The sequence below is a fragment of the Filicampus tigris genome, chromosome 17, assembly GCF_054856515.1.
Source record: "Filicampus tigris isolate MCC_2025a chromosome 17, RoL_Ftig_1.0, whole genome shotgun sequence".
Lineage (NCBI taxonomy): Eukaryota > Metazoa > Chordata > Actinopteri > Syngnathiformes > Syngnathidae > Filicampus > Filicampus tigris.
The window spans coordinates 6,849,566-6,874,217 of record NC_141233.1 but is presented as its reverse complement, the minus strand read 5'-3'; the positions used below and the strand labels follow the sequence as shown (position 1 = coordinate 6,874,217).

At 40.4% G+C, this 24,652-nt stretch overlaps 2 protein-coding genes across 2 annotated transcripts; both read left to right on the top strand.

Moving 5' to 3' along the window:
- The first annotated feature begins 4,443 nt into the window (after nucleotides 1–4,443).
- On the top strand, nucleotides 4,444–10,605 carry adssl (adenylosuccinate synthase, like). Its single transcript, XM_086013043.1, has 13 exons — nucleotides 4,444–4,742; nucleotides 5,668–5,770; nucleotides 6,255–6,323; nucleotides 6,410–6,460; nucleotides 6,535–6,601; nucleotides 6,712–6,819; nucleotides 7,032–7,113; nucleotides 8,236–8,362; nucleotides 8,450–8,604; nucleotides 9,216–9,340; nucleotides 9,414–9,511; nucleotides 9,587–9,736; nucleotides 9,866–10,605. The coding sequence occupies exons 1-13, from the start codon at nucleotides 4,521–4,523 to the stop codon at nucleotides 9,916–9,918; spliced, it is 1,410 nt and encodes a 469-aa protein (XP_085869169.1). The 5' UTR covers nucleotides 4,444–4,520; the 3' UTR covers nucleotides 9,919–10,605.
- Nucleotides 10,606–14,854: 4,249 nt separating this feature from the next.
- kcnk4b (potassium channel, subfamily K, member 4b) lies at nucleotides 14,855–20,901 on the top strand. Its single transcript, XM_086012665.1, has 8 exons — nucleotides 14,855–14,912; nucleotides 16,337–16,457; nucleotides 16,607–16,883; nucleotides 18,122–18,236; nucleotides 18,325–18,485; nucleotides 18,571–18,757; nucleotides 19,637–19,779; nucleotides 19,853–20,901. Exons 3-8 carry the CDS (start codon nucleotides 16,695–16,697, stop codon nucleotides 20,432–20,434), a joined length of 1,377 nt encoding a protein of 458 aa, XP_085868791.1. The 5' UTR covers nucleotides 14,855–14,912; nucleotides 16,337–16,457; nucleotides 16,607–16,694; the 3' UTR covers nucleotides 20,435–20,901.
- The last annotated feature ends 3,751 nt before the right edge of the window (nucleotides 20,902–24,652 follow it).

Sequence of the window (24,652 nt, the reverse complement as noted above, 5' to 3'; positions counted from 1 at the left end):
TAGGACGTCTGCCTCACTGTTCTATGGTTCAAGGTTCGAATCTCTGTAGAGTTTGCATGCTCGTGCTTGTACTCCAATTTCTACTCCCACATTCCAAAAACATGCATGTTAGGTTCATTGAAGATGTAGAATTGTCCACAGGTGTGAATGTGATTGTGAGTTAGAGTTGTTGTTGAGAATGTCAGACCATAGCCATCGTTTTCCCAAGTAAAAGCAGATGTTTGAAATGTTTTCTGATGATTCAACACAAAGACAATCCGTCTGCTTTCATAGAGGACTATGGAGAGAATATTTATTGTTGAGAGGCTGAAATTCCAATGGACAAGTTCAAATTAAACAAGGCCTCTAAACGATTAATCGATTACAAAACAATTAGCGATTAATTTGATAATTGCTTGATTGTTGATTAATAAATTAATCATTGCTCCTCTAATTTGATATTTTACGTAGTGGATTTTTTTTTTCTAGAACAACTTGGAAGTCAACCACCATCACAGAACAGATTGTGTTCGACTTTAGAGGTTCCACTGTATTTCACATCAACCTCCCCTTCCTAGACAATTGAATTAATTCATTGTGCCCAGTGACCACAGGTCACCTTATGTTATTGATATTGTGTCATGCCTCTAATTGAGCATGGGCATTCATGAGCGCACAAGAAAAACCAACGCAGCAAAAATGTGAATCATGAACTCAATTCAATTCACGTGCTAACTGGCTGTAAAAAGCATGTTTGCATCTTGTGACAAACATCTACTGAGCTGTGACAGCCCATCAAATGACTCCTGGCATAGGGTGAACTTTTGAGGTGTTAAGTGCATTTTTTTTTTTTTTTTACAGCAGGGACAAAAGAGATGTACTTGAAGCTGGCCCTTCCCTGTGTCAGTCAGCGTGGAATCAGGATGTTGGAGAGGGGCAGGGCACAAGGCCTGTTAAATATTGACAGCTAGTGTAATCATTAACCTCCCACCAACCCCTGATCTCTTAAACCGGCGGTTCGGCCCGGTTGCCATACCTGCTCTGCCATGACTAACTTTGACACCAAAAATGCAGCTCTTGCTTTCCCACCTCTACCCTTGTCCGTTCTGAGTTGCCTGTTCCGATTCTTCGTCTTCTTCTTCCCTCCTGTTTCTCTAAAGTACTGCGGCCTGAATGTCGCCGTGGGGCAACGTGCTGCTTCACTCCAAACTTTGGCCTCGTGTGACACCTCTAGGTGAGTACGACTCAAATTGAAGACCGCATGCTCATTTTATTGGAGCGTTCCAAACTAATGTGAACATATTGATTTATTTTCTTCACAGGGATTACACAATTATACAGTTATAATAATTTTGAAATCAAAGGAAAAACATTTTTATATGAAAGGAGACATTTTTAACACTGAATTGTGAAGCCGTTAACATTTTTGGGGTATTTCAGAAAAAAATATTTCATTCATGTACTATTATTTTATTTTTATTGATTGACCAGTGACCAGTCCAGGGCGTACCCGCCTCTCGCTCGAAGTCACATGGCCTAGCCTCACTCGTTACACTGAACAGAACAAGCTGTTGAAAATGATTGATGATTTGTTTTTTTACTTTTGGTTGCATTCTGTTCAAGTACACTATATGTTCAAGAAAATAAAGTATGTAATTGAAAATTTAAAAAAATATGTATACAAGCAAGGAAGCTACAGTAATTGTTTAGATTTTTTCAATTTTACTGCAAAGTCGGCAAACATATCGAGCGGGACAAAGAAGAAATATGTCACAGGATTTCAAATAGAAGGGATTGAACATTGTAGACATCAGTGTTAGCAGGAAGTGCAAAACCTGCAGTACACAGGTTAGACACGCCCGTATATTCACATATTGACAGGCGTCCTCTTGATTGCCACCATAAAATGTTATCTAGCCAAGCTTTGGCCCTTTGGCCACACTGTTGGTTGATGTTGTCTATTTGAGGCAGTAAAATGGGGGAGGAGGAAATTAGCTGGTCAAAGTCACCTGCCAGAGGACCATCGTTGAAAGCAGATGAAATCCTGACTTAACCTCGGCGCTCTTTGAACTTTGGTCTTCATGCGCTTGGTTCCGCTCACACAGCCGGGAAAGAGCGGCCTCGGTCTCGTCACCGATTTGCCTGAGACTTTTGGTGCTCGCTGGATGTAACAGCAACTCCATGTGGATGTTGGATCAAGTTCCAGTGGAGGTGCTGTTACTTGCAGAAAGTTACCCCAGACGACTACAGCAATTACGATGAGCTAATATGTTAAAAGGGTTGTTTATTAAAAAGAGCATTGGGGCACAAGGTGATGACCTATGAATTGACAGCCAGTGATGAGAACGTCTGCCTGTCATTTCTGTAGGCCACTGCTGTGTTTGTCCTTCAGAACATAGAGTAGTTTGTTGCGTCATCAACCATCTGAATCTCTATGTAGGGCTGCAAGGAGGATTGAAGGTGTTGCACTGTCTTAGATGTTTGTTGACAATATCTCAATAAAGTTTTGATATTTTCCTTTCTGAGCTTTTACTGTATGTGTGTATACAGGTTACTCTAAATTGGCGGACAATTTAGACATCAATATTTTTGAACATTTTGTAAAATACTTTTTTATGTTTTCAGAGTGGGCAGGTAATATAAACCATCATATGGTTTAATTCGTCCAACTCAACCATTAAACGGTACACTTTTTAAAATTCTATATTTTATTAGGTTTATTTGGCAATAGGTTTGCGCCAACCCTGTTACAGATATTCAAGCATCCAAAAAACATATTTCAAAAATATTGATACTGAATAAATCCATTCAAACTGTTTGTATTTGAATATGAATTCAGTTTTAGAATTACTGTATTGTAATTAGCATGACGGGGATGCAAATCAATGCTAATGTTTGTGTGTTAGCTTCTATGCTAACTGGTCAAGAACAAACTCAGCTATGTAATAAAATAAGGACAATACATTATATTAATCTGTCTTTTTCGTATAATGAGTAACAGTTTAGCTCTGGTCAGACTGACACACTCCATTAAACCATGAAAACGAACTCACTTTTTTTTCTCCTCCAAATCAGCTGTCCTCAGTCCTTTTTGTGCAACTGCTTTAAAATATAAATGATTAAAAACAAATGACTAAAAATACAAAGGTGAGCGTAGTAGCCTACTTGTGATTAGTGGGGATTCCTACACTTGTTTCTTTTCAATGAACTTGTCCCGTTTAGAAGGCTTCAATGCCCCATTTCATTTGTGAGCCTGTTGCCACATATTACGCAGAGCAGTCTTGGTAAGTGACAATTATTTGTGACAATAAACATATTTTAAGTAGCAGCCTTTTTTTCTTGGAAGGTGCGGGCTCTTCTGTCTTATCCTTTGGCATATGGATACAATACGATACGATATATCCTTGGATACAATTTCACAGAACAATTGCTACTATTTTAAATATCTAACAACAAGAAAAAAAGACATTAACGAAATCAAACAAAACAATACTGAAATTTCCTTTATTTGTTATATTTGACATATATATTGGTCATTAAAAAAGGGAGGGACAACAGAAAAAAATGGTATTTTTGGTATCTTTAATAATGTTGTATTGTCTCTCAGGACAACTATGATTAAATGTAACAATAATAATAACCACCAAAAGCATGTTTCTGTGTTTTGTGTGAGGATTATTTGAAATTCCATGAGGGAACACAAAATTTTCTCTAACTCTGGGATAACCCATAATCTCATCAGGCAATGTGTTAATTTGACAAAAAATGGGGGAATAATAACAATTGGTACTGGTGGAAGAAATTCAGATGCAGTGATTCAAAATAGAGGACTGTGGTTACCCACAAAGGAGAGCTAGTAATGGGTTGATGATACCTCAAAAAGTGTACAGTATTGACACATTACATAGACTGTGTTGGCACTGTGTTGGTCACTCCAAGGTGACCTCTGCTGTAGATCTAAATTCATTGCAGTTAAACAAAATGAAAATAAGATGGAAAACTTGCATGCTGCAAACCCAAAATTAGTCTGTGAACTAATATTAAATCTTTACTCAGTTGCTAGTATTTTACTTAAAATATTATTTACTGAGTGAAGTTGTTCATGAGAAGTGTCCAAAATGGCATTTATAAGCAATTTTCGTGGATTTTCACTAAAAAAAATAGATCCAAAAAAGGTCCCCTTTGCAGGGGAACGCTTTATTATCATCAGATTTAAAAGATTAATATGTTGTTTTTGTGCTTATCTGTTTCCCAAATAAAATATTACGTTCATAATGGGTGAATGTGAGGCATTAACTTTGTTCATTTTATAGAAAGGCGCTTTATGAAGACAAGTCCATTGACGTGGATTTGTTGAAAAGCAGATCTGACACACTTAATATGGCCGACGTGCTTACGTATCCCAGTAATGCGACCCACACACACGCACACACATTGCATACGCGAAAATAGTGACATCTACTGGTAGAGCGGTAGATGCTCATTTCCCGTCAAGAAACGCGGTAAAACGCTATTCCGGTTTCCAGACAGAGGGCAGCGGCATGGCATCCAGTAGCGACATGGCTAACGTTAATGGACGAGAGAACGGGGAACCGGTGGTTAAGCGGCCACGAGAAAACGCCACGCCGGAGTTTCCGCTCCGATCACCGAGGGAGCCTGCGAACAAAGTGACCGTGGTGCTCGGAGCTCAATGGGGCGACGAGGGCAAAGGAAAAGTTGTGGACTTGCTCGCAATGGATGCGGATATTGTGTGCAGGTGTCAGGTACCTACGTTGATGCTCAATATTGCACTTGATACATAAACAAGACATGACATTCATATGTCCTTCGACCTCTTGTTAAAACGCGTACAGGCCAGCGAAAGTCGTTTCAGATAAGCAGTGGTTAAATATTCATGACCTCGTTCAGACGTTCCGGACGAGCTATGGCACTAGCCTTGTTTGCTACCATGTGTTCAACTGTAGATTAAAACAGCCATGCTTGATGCAAACGTGTTATGCGCAGTGTTAATCTTCCTAAAGGGTGTCTAAATCATGCTGGACAAAGTGTTTTCCCCCGATACGGGTTGTGTGAAATGAAATGATGTAACACGGCTTGCTATCTCTGGTGCCAGTGCGTGGGATGTGGCGTTTACGTTAATGTTGGGTCGGTCTCGAACGATTCGTTCAAAAAGAACGAATCTTTTCAGTGAACGTGAGTGAATGGATCACTTCCTCAAGTGTTTAGTTCTTTATATATATTCAAGCAAAGAACACGTACAGAACAGTGATTCGTTCTTTTCTCCGTTCATTTGAGCTCAGCCACGCTCATGTCGTCAATTTTCGCAAACAACCAGTTGGCAGCCGGCGTCAGTTGGAGGAGGAATTTTATGAACATACTGCCACACTTTTGTCGTTCACGAAGGAATCAGTAAGGTAACTTCTCGTTCATGAAGGAATCAAAACAATACAATACAATTTTATTTATATAGCGAATTTCATAACGAGACGTAACTTCCCGTTCACGAACGAGTCAGTGAGTTAACGTACTGCATTTCCCCTTCCCCTTGAACTATTCGGTGAACAAATATTTTGAACGGTTCTTTTTAATTAACTGATTCTAATGATTGAGTTCACTGAAAAGAACTGTTATGCCCATCACTAGTTTACGTACCCTTCGAGATCGGATCAAATATTTGGTTTTCTACAGGGTGGCAACAATGCAGGTCACACCGTGGTGGTGGACTCGGTGGAGTACGACTTCCACCTGCTGCCCAGTGGCGTCCTCAACAAGAAGGCCACCTCCTTTATTGGTATATTGGTTTTCTAATTTATTGTGACTAAGTTGAATTTTCAGGTTAGATAAAGACCGTGCTGAAAAAATTCCATGACCTTCACTGCACACCGAAAAATGAGCACAACTTCCATAGTCACCTAGACCTCAATTTAAGATGCGTGCTCTTATTTGGCCCTTTCATTAATGCTCATTTTCATCACAAAACGCCGCCCTGCCATTTCAACAGGGTTGGAGTTTTGTTGTTGTTGACTATTTTTATTTATTTTTTGTCACAAAATGTAGCGACATTTCAAACACCGACTTTCCATTGGACAGATATGAGACAGTATTAGTATTCTTTATTTGTTTTTCTTTTGTTTGTTTTTTTTAATGGGAAACAGAACACTTGACAGTGAGTCATAATGTGTTATGTAAAAAGGATAAAGTCACGGAGATCTGTATTTCTTATAAAAGCAATGAAAGTAATTGCAGTAAATAAAAAAAAAAATTTAATGATGCAGGCAATGGAGTTGTCGTACACCTCCCGGGGCTGTTTGCAGAGGCGCAATCTAACCTGAAGAAAGGCAAAGGTAGTGTAAAAGCCGTTTGTATGAATACTTTTGTCAAGTTGTCATGTTCAATTAAACATGTCATTACATTGTTTTTGTCCATGTAGGATTACAAGGATGGGAAGATAGACTCAAGATTTCTGATCGTGCTCACATCGGTGAGTGTATTTTTCATCGGAAGTCCTTTTAGATATGAAAGTGTCTTATTGAGAGTCCTTCGGTCCACCTCCAGTGTTCAACTTCCATCAGGCTGTCGATGGCATTCAGGAGCAGCAGCGGCAGCAGCAAGAAGGGAAAAAGTAATTTTGCTCATTATTTAAAGTCCTGATGCCTGAGTGTGTATCGTGTGTGCTGGAGGGACTGTTTTCTAAATTGACTGTGTTTCATTAACGGTTTATCTTTCTTGTAGTTTGGGAACGACCAAAAAGGGTATAGGCCCCGCCTACTCCTCCAAAGCTGCTCGGAATGGCCTGCGTGTCTGTGACCTTGTCTCAGATTTCAAAGTCTTTGAGGACAAGTGAGTTTGTTTGGGCTTGTCTTTGAAAGCAGTGTGTATGCGTACAGGTGTTGATTTTTGGAAGACTGAGAGACCTCACACATGAGGAAAAAAACCAGCCTGTTCTTAGTGTAGCGGTAGTAGAAGCATGGCTAATTATTTTTTAATGCATGAATATGAATGAACACATTATTTAACTGAAGTGTTTTTTTTGTTGTTTTTTTTTAAAATAGGTTCCGCATGTTAGCAGAGCATTTCCTGGCAATGTATCCAAACCTGAACGTGGACATTGAAGGTGAACTGGAGCAGTTAAAGGTGAGATGTGATGTAATCACACACAGTTGTTACGCTCTTGAATCACGGCTCATCATTCGCGTTCTCGTTTTTTTTAGCTGATTTTTAAGCGAACGCTTTTTTTTAATTTTTTTTATGGGTTTTTACCTTACACAGGCAAATGTGAATTTAGAGTTGCGCGCCTTCACTGTAGTACCACGTTGTGCCGCAACATGCCGGGCAGCACTGAGGTCTACAGGAAGAGATGCAGCGTAATTAAGAGCAAAGGGAAGCCGGAGAGAGAAGTTCCCCGACTAAACTCCAGTAATAGTCGTTGTTCCCACAGAGCAAAGACACTATATGCCTGTGAGTATTTTTGTATGCTCTGTAAGTATTGCTACTCAATGTGTGTTGAAGTAGTAGTTGTTTGAGGGATTAGAAGTATGCCATACATTGTATACAAGTATACACACATTGTTGCTCATTTCTGATAGCCTGTGTTTGGCGTTTCACATAGATAACGTTCACCTAGTGGATCGGATTACACGGTTTGGCTGAACATTTTGCTGTTTAAATAGACAATTTTTGTTTCTGTTTTGTTTGTGTATTTATCGACTGTGTACATTAGTGGCCAGTTTTACAGTAAAACTGGTCAGCGTGGATCAGTGTTGTTTTCGAAATTAGTGGCTTAAATTGTTAGCGTGTGGTCTGTCAGACGTTCAAAATACATGACTGGAACCGTTCGGATTTTAGAATGTCGGTGCTAAGTTTTCATTCCTCGGCAGCCGTGCGGAAGAAGCACGAACGTGTGCGCATGTCGCGCAACCCCTCCATCCGCCGAAGCTGCGTCGTAAGTGCACGGCATTTTTGCCCAAAAGACTAAGACAATATCTAGAATGCCTGCCAAAAACAACCCTGGTGTGGGCAACGCGGCAGCGCCAAAACTACCAAAATATCTTTCTATATGGCCTCTATCCTGTATAGTTTACCCCGTTGCAAGTGGATCTGTACCCCGTTATTAACGGTGTTCACTTGTATGTCGTTATCTCGTCACAATGGGTTTGAGATTTCTCTTCCAAACTGTCAACTCTGAGTTCAGTTATTGATCATTACCTTCTTTATTACAACATGGTAACGTTTGGTCAAATTTGTCCATTCCCTCAGGGATATGCAGAGCGACTGCGCCCTCTAGTGACAGATGGTGTGTACTTCATGCACAGAGCTCTTACCGGCCCCAGTAAGAAAATCCTGGTGGAGGGGGCAAATGCTGCACTGCTGGATATTGACTTTGGTGAGTGCCAAGAGGATTGGCGATTTAATCCTGAGGACTGACAGATGCTTTTTGGCTCCTTCAGCTAATCGACATGTCTCCATGCAGGCACATATCCCTTTGTGACGTCGTCGAACTGCACTGTCGGAGGAGTGTGCACCGGGCTTGGCGTGCCGCCATCCCACGTTGGAAGAGTGTATGGTGTCGTCAAAGCCTACACCACCCGGGTGGGCGTCGGTGCGTTCCCAACAGAACAGGATAACGTGAGTCAAGATGCATTTGGGGACTATTATATATCTATCTATCTATCTATATCTATGTATATCTATATCCATCTATCTATCTATATATATACATAGATATACATAGATATATAGATAGAGATACATAGATATATAGATAGAGATATCTATAGATAGAGATATCTATAGATAGAGATAGAGATATCTATAGATAGAGATATCTATAGATAGAGATATCTATAGATATATCTTAAAAAGTATTAAGGCATTGAATCTAAAAACAAGGTCTTATTAATGTTTAAAATGAACTTTTTTAACACAAAGGTAGGATTTTATGCTTGTAAATAAACTCAAAGTAAATTAACATTCTTCAAAAAAAAAATAATTTAACATTGTGCATTCATGGTAGCAAAGACCAGTGATGTGTTTTTTTGCGCTATTTTCTTTTCTCTGAAAATGTGTAATACAAAAATTGTAGGCTAATTCATGCGGGCTTTGGATTTATAAATAAATTGAGTCAGAGCCTGGTTTGAAAAACAAATGGATCTTGTAAGTCAAGGTATCACCGTGCCTTCCATAGTTAAGATTGTCTTGATCAAGTTCTTCAACACACAATGCATTTTATCTTCCAGGAGACGGGCGCGCTTTTGCAATCGCGAGGCCACGAGGTTGGCGTGACAACGGGCAGAAAGCGGCGCTGCGGATGGCTGGACTTGATACTGGTCCGATATGCTCACATGGTCAACGGCTTCTCAGCGTAAGGAGGCGTCACTTCTATGAAACGTCTCCTTTTCATTGTCACGACTGAACTGCGAGCCTTGTATTTACAGCATCGCCCTGACCAAATTGGACATTTTGGACACCCTGGCGGAGATCAAAGTGGGAGTGGCCTATAACATTGACGGTGAACCTCTGCCTAGTTTCCCAGGTAAGTGACGAGCCTTCATTTCGATGACTGAGAGCCATGCATTTATAAACGTATATGTTTTTGGTCATGGTGCAGCAAACATGGACGTTCTGACGCGCGTCACCGTGGATTACAAGACCTTCCCCGGGTGGTGCCGCAGCACCGAGGCGGCCCGCAGTTTTGCCGAACTGCCTTCGCAGGCGCAGAACTATATTCGCTTCATTGAGGAATTCCTGCAAGTGCCAGGTTTGTAAAATGTCATTCTGCATCACCAAGGACAGCCACAGGCGCTGATGCACTTTCAGATGTTTATTGGACGGGACAAATGGTCAAACACAGAAATGCAAAATGACCGTTTGTTCCCTCTCGTTTCAGTGAAGTGGGTTGGAGTGGGCAAGTCCCGGGAGAGCATGATCAAACTGTATTGATCCGCTGGCACAGCTGCTTACTTCCACATTCTCGGGCAAGACGACGTCATCATTTTAGATGTAAACTCCATCGTCATGGAAATATTTCACCAGCAAGGATCTTAAGTGAAACGTTTCTGCCGCAGTTATCAGTAATCCTTTACAAGTCAACTTGTACGTTCCATCTGATGTTTCTGTGTTTTTAGGGTGACAAGTTTTAAAATTGGGTGTTTTTACTGTGTGCTAATTCCTTCCCACAGTGATGAACATTTTTTTAAGCTTATGAAGCTACTATGTCTGTTTACCCTTTAACATTTATTGACACATTTACTGGGTTGTTATGATGAGGCTTTTTTTTTTTTTTTTTTGACTGAAAGGCATGATAGAGTAACATTAATGACAACATGAAAGCCCTTTATGCAATAACTTTGAGAAGTGAAATATTTTAAATACATGTAAGTTGTTTGTAACCGTGATTGTTGGAATGAATATCGTGCTTTTGGAAATCATCCTCAGTACAAAAGAAATCATCAAAATAATTTGATTCAGAAAAAGCTTTTCACGCCACAATTTTGACCAAAAAAAATGTTGTAAATGTTTAAAAAAGAAAAACATTCATTTCAATATGTTTGCTATGACATCATATTCCCTATGTCCATGCAAAAGATGTGGCTAGTTATTGTCAATAAACGGAAACTTAAAACTTTTCATAGTTTTATTCTCGATTTGAGTAATTTAAAGCAATTAATCCGAATCATTCCGCTTTTAAAAGACCAGTGTTTATTTCTTACAAGAAATCTAGTATTAGTCACCCATCCAGTATTTTTCTCCCTGTAAATCCTCATGTTCAAGTCCTCTGTGTAAAAGCTTTTCAGTGCCTGGAGGAATTAGATTAAATCGTAAAGTGGTTTCCTCTGGAGATCGATGCTAAGGTGTAATGTAGTCCAGTCTTTCTAATGCAACCAAGGCCCAGTACAGACATACATAAACCTATTTTTTTATTTATTTATTTTTTGCACCAAAAGTGATTTATCCTTCAGTTTCAATTGAGATTAAATTATATATTTTTTTATCCGTACAATAATTTAGTCCTGTATAAGCCTTAACTATATTTTTACCTTCAAACTGTTTTTAATAATCCCAAGGGGAAATTACACCTAGTTTCAGAAATATATATTTTTTGGGTGGCACGGCAAAACAATGCACACATTGTATCCTACAAGAAAAACTTACCTTTTTAAAAACCTCCCAAAGCAGGATTCAGTTTTGTAACGCAATACCATTAGAAAAATAGTCTCTTCGTGCATTTTTTCCCCTTAGTGCACCTTCACTTAAATAAGCGTAGATGCAGACGTTTGCTGGCCAATCAATTTTCAGCCTCAAAAAGTCTGCATCATCAAAAATGATAGAAAGAAGAGCGCACGATGTCTTAATTGAAAATAAAGTGCTCATAATTGCATGGTCGTCAGGGCCTCCCTCGTTCCGCCTCTTATTTACCACCGTCTTCCTTAGTAAATGTCAACACGTTTATGCGTCGGCTAACAATTTGAGGTTGTTTTTTTTTTTAATTCCTACCAAGCTTTTTTCACAGGTGTTTTATGAGCAGTTTCCTTTCACTGGATGGACTTTATTTAAGCACAAGCGTGTGGAACTGAAGCTAAGAAATCGACAAGTAAGTACAATTTTCTATTTGTCGAATGTATGATTCCTTTCTCTATGTTCTAATTGAAAAACAAAATCATTTGAAGATTTGCAGAAGTACAACGTGAATAGTTGGTATACCTTAAAGTGACACTGTACACTTTGTATCTGTAACATTTACATCTGAACAACAGTTTATAAGGTCTCTGCTTTTGTGTTTTTTTTTCCGCAGCATTTCCATTAATCTAATTTTCCCTTTTACTGAAACTGCATTGTATTGACCCAACTGGCATAAGATGTTTCACTCCAAATGGACTGCGCTCACTTTTTATGAGAATATAGACAGACAGTCACTTAAATGTAGGCTGAACGAAAGGAGATAAATGTATTTGTCTTGCACTTGATCTGTTGAGTGCCTGAAATAAATCCGATTTAAACTAAGTACAGTGCCAGGCTGGAGTTCATCATAACATTTCACAACTGCAGTGCTGCACTTGAAACTATTTGCAGACCTAGTTTTTCTTTGTGTGCATGAATGTTCAATATGTTATGACATTTATAAGCTGTTGGTACTTATTTTCGCATCAAGAGCTATACTCACCGGGCATAACGGTGACATCCAAAACACAATTTTGCATTTACAATTGACAGTAGTGCTCAGTTTGGATCAACACCACCAAAGAGATTTTCAACTGACAATATGATGTGGTCCAAGTATTTTGTAGGTCAAAGTTTACAGCAGAAAAATTACAATTTTATTGTTTTATCTCAGTTTATCATTTGCTAATTGATAAATAATGACCACTGAACTAATCCATTTTACATTTGTAAGCAACAATTACTTGTGGTCACAATATAGATAAAAACCTTATTTGTGGCCACAAAGTAGGTATAATGTGCACATGAAATACTAATTTACGGTCTTGAAGTAGCTGTGAACTGTACTAGACAGCTGGATAAGCAAATCAAATAGTACTTTATAGAGACGGTAAGGCAGGGGTGGAGCCAGAACGTGGCTAATGGGCGGGCCTGGAAAAATCAGGGCGGGCCTGGAAAAATCAGGGTGGGCCTGAATATTTCTCTCACTGAACACAATATAGTACTCCTATCCCGATACATCGTATATTCAAATAAAATGACGAAGTTCAGATCTTCCTTAGACAACCACAATTATGCCATTATTAATATTCAATAAAATAAAATAAAACAACAAAACACTAATTCAAAAATAATTTACTAAAAATTTAAAAGTATATATATTTTTCATGAATCTCACTGGGTGGGCTGTCTGTCAATCTGGCTCCGCCCCTGCGGTAATGTGCAGGGAGAGGAACAATGGATAGAAATAGATATGCTTGAATTTTATTTTAGGCTGGGGAAAAGCATCAGACATTTTCAAAGGTCTGGAATTGCAATCCATTGATAAGAGAGTAATAAAAGCATTTGCTTACACAGAAATCCAAGTTGTTCAAAATGTGTATGTTGTGTGCCCATTATGACATCTTAAAACCAAGGAATTACGTTGAAGTCAGTTGAAAGTTTCATTTAGACAAAATACTCGTTTTTTATCTTGGGGCATACTTACACGTCTTTGTTGTTTGTGGCGGTACAATGCATGTGACGCCTCAAAAAGTTGATTCTGATTACAACACAACGGTTGCAGTTTTTCTTTGGCATTGTGAGGGTCAGTCGCCTGAAGTGCAGCGGGGAGTTGCTGACTGTATTTGTTTGTCCAGTCCATTCAGGCCTTAGGAGTACGACAGTCACTAACTTATCAGCTGTGTGATTTAACTTTGACACTCTCGCCCACTCACTTTCTGGTTCCCGTGTGTTGTGGAGACTGTAGGGACACTTTAGCGCTCTCTTGTGGACAAAAGCTGTAATGACGCTTTTTCAATGCCTGCGATTCTCTGTGGCTCCACAGCGTTTTCCACTGTGGGGTGATGTCATTGTGAGTGTATTGCTAGCTCCTCCAGCTCCATGGACTCCACACATCTGTGTGTGGGGCTCACAAGAACAAAAAAGGCGTGTGCGTTTTCAGTAACATTGTCAGGACCATTGAGACTCTCTGATGTTCCATCAACTCATTTGACTTTTTCCGGCGGACTTCTTAGAACTCAGTGGATTTCTTTACTATGCCTTTGATGTCCATGGACGGCTTCAATCATCTCGGTCTTACAGTATATACTTTTTAAGGAGATGACCTTCTCCTGCAGCTTTTTTTTTTATACATAGTATATATATTTTACCATTTTTCAAAATTCATTGGCCAAGACCAATATTGATTTTATTTTTTACAATGTCCGTGATTGGATCAGGATTCATGGCATTGATCATACCTTAAAAATTGTATATAATAAACAGTAGCATAATAGTAGTCATCTAAACCAGGAATTGGCAACTTTATGCACTTTAAATGAACTGTCAAGGGTTCTTGTGAAGAAGAAAAAAAACACGATTGTGTACTTTTCGGCTGTTCTTTCATCTTTTATGTTCAATTTAAATTGCACATTGTTCACATGAAACTTTGACTTGTGTGTGAAACAGTCACATCCCGCTTAAATTGGTTGAATCCCTCCTCCTCCCTGTTGAAACAGTTTCCATTAACTTGAGCGATTCTAAAACGCCACACAATCAATCATGGCTGACAGCATCTCTAACTTTCTTCTTCTCTAATAGAAACAGGTGGAAGAGCTACAAAGTGATGTTTGCCATCTAGTGGTGAATGGTGATATTACAACTCAAAGCTAAACAGGCGTGGTAGGGGAAGCATGTTTTGTAATGTTACCCATCCCTAACCTACACAGTACACTTTGTAGGCAAATATGTCCTTTTATCCATCCATTATCCATATACGGTGTATTGTAAAAAATTGTATTGGTCGATAAATGCGTCCCAATATGCACTACACATACACAGACACCACAACAGCACGTTTGCCAAGCAGCATGTGAAGTGGTTGAGACAGGGCAGCTGAGCTGGCGCCCCAGTTGCCACCGATCAGACCTCAGTGAATGTCGGCATCGACCCCAATCAAATTCTGTATTGACAGCCGTGCAAAGACGTGACCACATGATGCAATGTCCATTTCGACTTTACATTTCATGTGTGGTGCTTTTTTTCCCCTCCGAGTTGACTCTCTTACGCTCTCGTCACCCTCATCATGTCAGCTTGATTGAGTATTTTCTCCTCCCTTGTGGGTTCAGCATCAGCCACCCTCCTCACACACACACACACACACCCACACACATACACACACTCACACTGTCTGCGCAGGCACCCTCCCCATATGCAACCGCCTCAACTCATCACTACACTTCATTGCTGCATGAGGAGGCTGCGGCTCTCACTTCTTCTTATTCTTCATTTTTAAGGTAGGTGGACTTGTAGCAGAGTACCGAGCACATTATGGAGCCCCCTCAGGTGTTTAAAAGAGGATTATCACAGCCACGGCTTGCATGCAGCTGCATCAGCAACATCTGCAGTGCTGTTGGCTCACAATACGATCCACACTGTAATTTCCTTTGTCGGGCGGTGTTTGATTCTCATTGTGTCACAGACGCTTCACGTGCGTTTTTAACATCAGACTATTTGAATGTTCCCTGCCTTTTGCAAGATTGTTACAGAACATGTGGCAATCACACTGATGGCATCTCAAAAAGCTGTGGCAGTGCGAGTCGTGTGGTGCTAACTTTTTTTTGCTGTAATGTGTTCTATTTATTTGTATTTATTTATGCTAACAGGCTACGAGAGCTGCAGGCTAAAGAGTGTCTGTCTTCAAAGATGTTGTGGATATGATTTAATTGTTCTTGTTTGACACATGTACATGCAATCTGAACTGAAAATATCATGGTTCGCAGCAAAAGACACTGCACAGGCTTAGTTTTATTCATTTTCATTCACTCCGGCTATACATTCTGTTAATCTCATTAGTATTCAATGCACAGTCAAATGGCAATGGCAAAAGATGCTTAAAAGTTAATATACTGTACTGAGTTTGACACTATCAGCTCATTTTTTATGATAATTTGCAGTCGTGTGGAACTCAACTGGCGTGAAAGTGTAATACGCTTTCAATTGGTCAGTGGGTGAGTGCTCCTCCTCTCGAACAGCTGTAATGGCCTAGTGTGACTACGCCCAAAGCAGGGGCGGAGCCATGGGTGGGCCTGGGTGTGCACAGGCCCACCCGGATTGACAGACTGCACACCCAGTGAGATTCATGAAACAATATATACTTTTAAATGATTAAATTAAATTGTTTTTGAATTCATTTTTATTGGGTTTTTTTTCTCTTGAATATTAAGAATGGCATAATTGTGGTTGTCTAAGGAAGATCTGAATGTCAAATTATTCAGTTAATTTCATTATTCAGTCATTTTATTTGAATATACGATGTGTCGGGGGGATTGTGCTCAGTGAGCAAAACTTTCAGGCCCACCCTGATTTTTCCAGGCCCCCCCATTAGCCATGTTCTGGCTCCGCCCCCGGCCCAAAGTCTGACGATTGTCCATATTCTGAATGGTTGCCTATTGGTGTAAACTCTGTGATTGACTGATGATCAGTACAGGGTGTGCCGCCTCTAACAATTTGGCCGTGAATAGGTGGTTGTAGACAGTAACAATAATGTAGAAGATGGATGGATTAGCCAATCAATGGATGCAATACAATGCATTGCAAACGAAAAGCACAGTCATAAACATGCTGTTAAATGATTTCCGATTAAAATCGAGCATTCGTTTTTTTTCCTCAAGGAATTATATTTTGAATCATCTCTTCTATTTGTGCTGCCTGTGTGTAGTGTCCCCTCCAACGGAGTGTGATGTGGATGGGCTCCCGAGTGGTTACGGATCGAGGGAATCCATCCTTAGGCCCGGTGATAAGAAAGACTGGAAAAGGAGAAGGCGTGGTCGCAATAACAGGTTTGTAGTGCTACAACAGCGCCTGTCTTTGTTTGCATGTTATTGACCACATCTGTTTGTTTATTTGGGCAAGCACGTCAGACATTTTGCGGATGATGTTGTTTATCCGAAGGGGCTTGAGTCCGTTGCCTTTTTCTGGGATGTTTCAGCTGCAGCAGCTGGGATCCAGGCCACAACAAAGCAGACCCCAGCAGAGGAAAACCGGCGGCTACATTTGAAGTGACTGGAAGTGCGGCCATGCGCTGCTCCACCCTGCTTGCCATCCTCACAGGGGTGCTTCTCTACTTGGTGCTGGGTGCCGTGGTGTTCCGGGCTTTGGAGGCGCCGCTAGAAGAAGGCAAGCACAAGCAGCTGCAGGGGACATGTCAGGAATTCTTGATGAATTTCACCTGCGTTGGCCCTGACAACCTGCAAGCTCTCATAGAGGTAGTGCAGATCGTCTCTTTTTTTTTTTTTTTTCAGAACCTCATTAGATACTTCACTGGGTGCTTTTGCAACACGCCATATGCTTTTTCCTTGAAGCATAGCCCTTTATCTGGCTTGTAAGCGTATTTGCGCTTTTAAGTGGGTTTTCAAAATGAACAATGAAGGGCTCAATTATTGTTCTTATCAACCCAAAAATAAACGAATGGCAATTTATCAGAGGAGGGCACACCCTTGGTTGCAGCAGTCCGGTTTTCAGCCCTTTCGATCCTTCAGAGCCACCGTAGTTCTCACTTGTGTTCAGCAATGCTAAAGTGACCAAGTCGGTGTGGCCACACCACAACGGCTTGTGGCATCATGCATTACACAGTCCGTTTCCGTACACGCATAATGCAAAAGACATTCTAAGAAGGAAAATATTATTGAGAGGAAAGTCAAGCAATCATTGGAATTTTGTAGTTTAAAAACAAATATTTCCGAATATTATGTTTCTAATTGGGATTCTGCACCCGTCACAAAATTTGCTACGTTCAGGCTATGTTCACAGTCAAAAGTTACGCGTTTGAATCTTGGCTCCAGCCTTTCTTTGTGGAGTTTGTATATTCACATCCTGGTTACTCAGATTCTCTCCAGGCACCCCCACATTTGACATGTCAGACCATAAAGACAGTAAATAAGGGGATCAGCGCAGCAATGAAACAAACTGGAATGAACACATTTCTCCTCTCGACTTCGCTATGGGTCACAAAAAAACTCTATGTCATTGTGATGCATAATCGCAACTATTTTCTCAAAAAACTAGCTATTTTTATTGTAACATTTCAACTTTTGTCTCTCCAAAAAAAAATCCAATGGCATTTAGGGGTAGACATAGTAGTTATGTTTAAATGGCATTAGGATTATTTTTGGGGTCTCCCCTGTGAGGGGCCCCTTCACCCAAAATGTTTGGCTCAAAATAGCCTCTTCGAATGCACAACGTGCCAACACACCTACACACACAAACACACACCGTAATGTAGTTCATTATAATCAATGATGTTTGCCAAGTATGAAATTCATCAACGTCATTTCTGCATTCAAATAAACAATTATAGTCGCTCATGGAACAAACGAGATATTTTTTTTGTCAGCAGCAGCCCCATTTACTTGTAATGGATTTTTTTCTATCAATTAAGAGAAACATGATTAACTTAGATGCCCAGATTTATAATGTCCTAAATTCTTGCTCAATTCCATGGCAGGAGCTTGCAGAGGCCATCGGTGCAGGTGTGGATCCAAGCAGTAACGCCACTTTTGTCAGCCAGTGGAATCTGGCCAGTGCCTTTTTTTTCTCTGGGACAGTCATCACGACTATTGGTGGGTATACTAACTGCAAGGCTGCTAGACACATCCTGCATGGCAACACGATAATTAAAAAAAAATTTTTTTAATTCTACATATGCAGGTTTTGGAAACATCTCACCAAAGACAGAAGGCGGTCAACTGTTTTGTATTTTCTACGCCTTGGTTGGAATTCCGTTCTTTGGTATCCTTCTTGCTGGAGTTGGAGACCATCTGGGTACCGCGTTGAGGAAAACAGTTGCCAAAATAGAGAAACTTTTCCTGGTCAGAGCCCAAATGGGACTTGACTTAGACCGCGTGTTGGTTTTGTTTGATCGACTGCACTGTGTGGTTTCTTTTCTACTGACAGAAATGGCGCATCAGTCAAACCATTGTGCGAGTGATTTCTGCCATCTTGTCCATCCTGCTGGGCTGCCTGCTCTTTGTTGCAGTGCCAATCCTGGTTTTCCAAAGGGTGGAAGGTTGGACACTGCTGGAGTCTGCTTACTTTGTCGTCATCACCTTGACAACGGTGGGCTTTGGGGACTATGTGGCAGGTAAGATACACATGGAAATTCATACTTTTCGGACATGTCCATTTTGTGAGACCTATAAACAATATGGGATTTTATGATCTCAATTTGCATATTTTGAGGGACAGAACCTCAGTGAAAAAGTAATTAAAAGTACCGGCTAAATAATAAAAACAGGAAAAATTAACTAAGAATCTCTTCATCTTAAATAATGTTGCCTTATAGAATGTCTTTACATATTTTAGTTAGCACGTCTCTATCTTGTTGGCTTTATTGAGCTAATGCTCACGAGCTGGTGAAATCTTAGAGGGAAGTCAACGACAAAATGTTCTTTTCAAGAATATGTTCTATGCAGCCCCACTAGTCGAGACATAGCATTCTGATTAATATTGCATTTGTGGAATATGAGGTAAGCAGGAAAACCCACCCATTTTTGTACATCTCAGGGGGCGGCCATTTTGCTATCAGCTGTTGACTGAAAATGACATCACAGTTTCTCGGGTAACGACCAATCATGGCTCACCTGTTTTCTGAAGCTGAGCCACGATCACCTGTGATGTCATTTTCAGTCGACAACAAGTGGCCGCCCCCTGAGTTGGCTAAAGACGTTTTTTTCTGCTTAACTCATATTCCACAAACACAATATTAATCAGAATGCCATGTTTAGACTAGTGGGGCGCATAGAACATATTATTGCAATGAATTTGGGGGAGGTTGACTTCCCCTTTAATTCAACTATAAATATGGTTGCATTTATTTCACTTTCACTTAGAGAACTTTTCATTTAAAGTATTGATTGTCCCATCTGCTGTTTTGGTGTGTCCCATCTTAAATTTGCATTTGTACTGCATGGAAGTCAAGGTTGTATGAAAGCGATATGACCCACTGATATTCCTCTTAAAGGGGATTCAGGGCTCGAAGGCAGTGACCATTGGTACAAGCCTTTAGTGTGGTTCTGGATCTTGCTGGGTCTTGCCTACTTTGCATCCATCCTGTCAATGATTGGAAACTGGCTTCGAGTTCTCTCTAAGAAGACCAGAGCTGAGGTTTGAATTCCTTCCTCTTAGTTTTAGCATATAAGCGCCTTGCATCATTGCTGATCTTATTCCTCTGTCTTAGATGGAGGAACTGCGAGCCCATGCCACTGACTGGACACAAAACATCCAGAATATGGATTTTCGGATCTCCGGAAAAATTGATGATCCCTTTAGACGGCGCCGGCGAAGGCGGCGTCATCGTGCTCGCAGCCACGGTCATGGTGCTTCAGCTCCCGGGGCCCCCGAGGGAGAAGAACGGGATGAAAGCGAAACTGAGTCAGAATCTTATTCCTCATATACATCCTCCAGTGAGTCAGAGTCTGGATCTGAATCTGACACCACTCAATCTGAGCAGGTGCCTGAAGAAAAGAAGGACCCCCTCTTTTCTCAACCTCTTGACTATTTTGGTGAGAACTTAGCATTCATTGATGAGTCATCTGATGCTCAGAGCGGTCATTTACATTTAGATACTCAATTGGATTCAAAACAACCAAATCCTAAACACCTCCAACCACACAAAAGAAGGCGCCACAGGAAGCCCGTCCTACGTGGAAGCCCCAAAAGTGATCGAAACAAACGATCCAGTCTTGACAAGCAGGAGCACAATGGAACCCCAAACCCAGTTCCAAATATACCGCTGAAGCCTCAATATAAACCAGAATAGAAAACATGTTGCTAGCACACGAAAGGACATAACACAATTCCCTCATTGTGGGACGAATGATGGCATCGAGGCAAAAAAAAAGAAAAAACAGTGACCAAAACAACAATTTGTTTATATATATTGCATATTCACAGGCACATGAAACTGAAATGTTGCACAAGCTTTGGCCGCATGTATTTTGCGGATGATGCTTATTACTTTAGCACGTATGCCTTAACGTTAAAATGATGAAATGTCTTGATGGATTCTGCTTTTATCGCTGTCTGAGGATTTGCTGCCTTCTACTGGGCTGAGAGAGAATCAACAGTGTCTAGTCGATATATTTTTGAATCGTTGTTTATTTATTATGTAGTCATCCAAAACAATGCAAAACATGAAAATAATCAGGAAGGACAAAGAAAAAATCATACCTACGTGCTACTATTTGAGTGGTGCTGACCTCATACACTTGCCTGCCAACAGTCTTTGAATGCTTTCAGTTGTACATTTTCTTCGAGGGGACGGGGGGGGGGGCTTCACACAACTTTGAAAGTGACTACAAAAGACAATATTTGTATTTTGACGGCCTTATGCACCAACGTTACTGCACTCCATATACTGTACGTCCTTTTACAATAAAACACAACCACTGTGTTTTACACTGTTTACTGTGAAAACAAAGTTCATGATGACATTGCTGATTCATGTCATGTGTACTGCATGTGCTGGTGGTGGACTGTGACTGTTTCCCATGTGCTGTCCAAAACACTCCAAAGATGACTTATATCAGAGCAGAGATTCTTTTAAATTGTATTTGTAGATACCTAACGTATCATTAGGCATTGCGTATGTTAAATGCGTAGATCTTCTTCCAACTTTGTGAGTTTGAAGACTTGTGACTTCACAAATGTTCGAGATGAAGTGGCAAACATTCCTAAGTACTCCAAAATATTGCTGAAAGTCTTCTGTCATGGCTGCAAAAGGGAGACAAACCGCATAATCCTCCTTTTTCCACTTCCTGTGTGTGTAACAGCTAAATGTTCCAATACTTTCGTCCACATTGTGTATGCTGGTGAGGACAAATTAAGACCAAGCTGCAAGACTGGAATAGCACACATACTGACAAGAACCACTCACACGTTAGACTCAAAAGACTTAGGACAATGCAGTATCAATCACAATGCCCTTTAATATTTATATTTCATAAAAAGGTCGTGACAGTCAGGCACTCGGAAATGAACAGACAATCCTAGAAGAGCTTGGCAAACAGACTAGATGTTAGAAGCCAAGAATAAATTGTTAAAACTCAAACGTGGCGGGGACAAGTGGCACATGGAAGAGGGAGCACAGGGAGACTAAATATACACAAGAGGTGCATGTGATGATGATTGCAGACAGGTGAAACACTTACAGCTTGGAAAAGAATACAATCCCCATGACTGGAGATACACAATGACAGAAGTGAGGAAAAAATAAAATAATACAAGGAATGAACACAAGCAGCTGAATGAAATTGAGACAACATTTTGTAAGTGCCCTACTCGTTGGGGATTTTTATCTTGATAGAATGTCCTTGCTGTGGCTCTGAAAATCAGACTTGATGAAACCGGCCAACAAATTTTATATAAATATTTTTTTTTTAAATCAGTGATGCAAGTATAATATTTTCTAGATTTTTGGTTTCTTTTGCGCTTATTCTGAATCTGCCATTGTTTTTTCTCTCGCACATCAGGATTTCATAGTAATAATATAATATCTAATATAGGAATTTATTTAGCGATATTTATGAATTAAGGGTTAAGTTCAGCAACGGGTGTATTTATTATTTTTTTTAAACGTCATAGCTATAAATACAACGCGTGGTCGCCTCCCCCCGAGATGGATAAAAACGGGTGGATTTTTCTGCTCAATTTCATTTTCCGCATACAATAATAATCAGAATACTGTTTAGACTACAGGGGCATATAGAACATATCGTAAAGAAAATGTTTGACTTCCTCTTAAAGGAAAAATGGCACTTTATAATATTGTACTTTATATTGTACTTTAACATAATAAAATAGATTCCAATTTATTGTGCCGCGCCTTCAGGTGTGCCCGCCTTGGCCAGTGGGAGGCAGTATATAACACAGTCATGAAGACACAAACGAAGAACAGAATTTCTGATAAGATGCTGTAATATTAGTCATTTTTGCTGCGGATAAAGAATATACGGCTGTTAGTGATGTTACATTATCTGTTTACATGTGTTGCTCCACCATTTGTGTTCAAATATCCAAATATAATGGAACATAAATGAGTCTGTATTTGCTGATATGTTGCTGAGTAAGACGTATGCCGATCCGATGTGAGTAGTCGGGCTCAGCCCTCCCTCCCTTAGCAAATGGGACAGTTTACTGTAGCATGTATAAAGATGACAGGCAGCCTTCTGGCATGGCGATCAGGAAGTCAGCAGTCTGTGATGATGTGCGCTGGCAGTGGGTGACCTTTTACTGGAGGACACACAAGCACGCACACACACGCGCATACACATTCACTCAGCTGCTAGAATGCCATGAACAATACTGCTGCACTCTCCCTACTACTGCCACCAGAGGGAGAATACCGACTCGTGTGTACACTTCATTCCTTCTGACCTGCAGTCAAAAAGAAAATATGCTGTCTTAATGTGAATATTAGTTCAACAAATCCTAAATTCCGCAGAGATAACCAACTGTCAACTTGCAGAGCCTGGGAGCGACTGCATGGTGATATTTTAAATGAATTAACCCACTGTTCAAATCTGGATCAACTCTATTGAATAAATCTCTATGACATTGCAGTGACGGTTATTATCCTACTGTGAACGGTTAGCTTGTGTAAATTGTAAAAGCATTCTAATCAGCAGCTAACATTTAATAATTGAAGAACACCGATCCGTCTCGTGTTCTGGTCTACTTGTGTCACCTCTGTATTGGCCAGGAAGACTGCAGTACTTTAAAACCTTCAACGTATGCACCTACTGACCAAGTAACACTATGTATACGCTCGTCAAAATGTGTGTAGTGTTGTGTATATGACATACATTCTCTGGCCACCTATTATGACTCATTGATGCAGTAATGTGCTTTTCTTGTACAATGGCGTCTTGGTATTTATGTAGTCTATCAGCTGACACCTGTCTAAGGTCAGGACCTGCTGTAAGAGGCACCCTAGGGACTCCAGCTGGCATTCACAATATGTATAGTATAGTTACTTCTAGTACATCTTGTGGCAAGATAGATTGAGGCAAATTTCAAGTACAGTAATTCTATAAGGCCTGGAGCAGGACCGGTTTTGCCGGGTTTATAATGCACACTGCACCAGCACGATGCAGTCCCGCAGAATTGCAGTGTCTGCAGTAGAGACTCGATGACCTTGCTTCAAGGTCGCAATGACACCGCCGTCAGTTTTTCCTCTAGTGTGCGCGCGCCACGACCATCCTGCACCCGCAGCCCATTTCACGCGTGACCACAACGAGGCGCACCTTTGACGCAACTACGGTATTCAGAGAGGGGGGTTAAGTAACACGAATACAGATGAATGTACATCAATGCATGTTCCATGTCATTTTAAATCGAGATACGATCTTTTTGTTGAATTTATAAAGCAGACAATAGTGCTATAGCCTTCTCTTGACAAAGCATTATAGTGTTTGGAAAAATACTTCAATGTATTTAAATGATACGGTTAAGATACTTGCAATGCAAACTCTGTATTGGGTTATGAATTTTCATTTTGTCATATCCACTAGTGTGACGGGGCCAGTGTCACAAGACTGACTGCATAGTTTCCATAAGTGCTCAGCGCTCCCATACAGAAAAGCGTACAGTTGCCTATGTACATCAGGAAGTACATATTGTTGCTTAGTGCAATAGTGTGTAGGTTAATAAAAAGTTAGGAGAAATCTGTAGAAATTAGGAAAACTAGTCAGAATTCCTTGCTGTCCTAAGTGTAATTTTACTTTTTTTTCTGCAGGAGTTGCCTGCCCTCGTTATGAAGTCGATGACGCTAGTGGATGATACGTACGTAGAGACGCAAACGGGAAAGCAGACGCAAATTGCTCAGCGGGAGGAGCCGAGGCACGGGACAAGGTCTGACGTCACTTAGAATGAAGTTAGTGAGAAAAAAAACCGGTAAGACCGGAAGTTGATTTTCCATACATCAAAATAAAAAGCCAACGCTTTGGAATTATAGTTGTATTATTCGCTAAATAGTGCA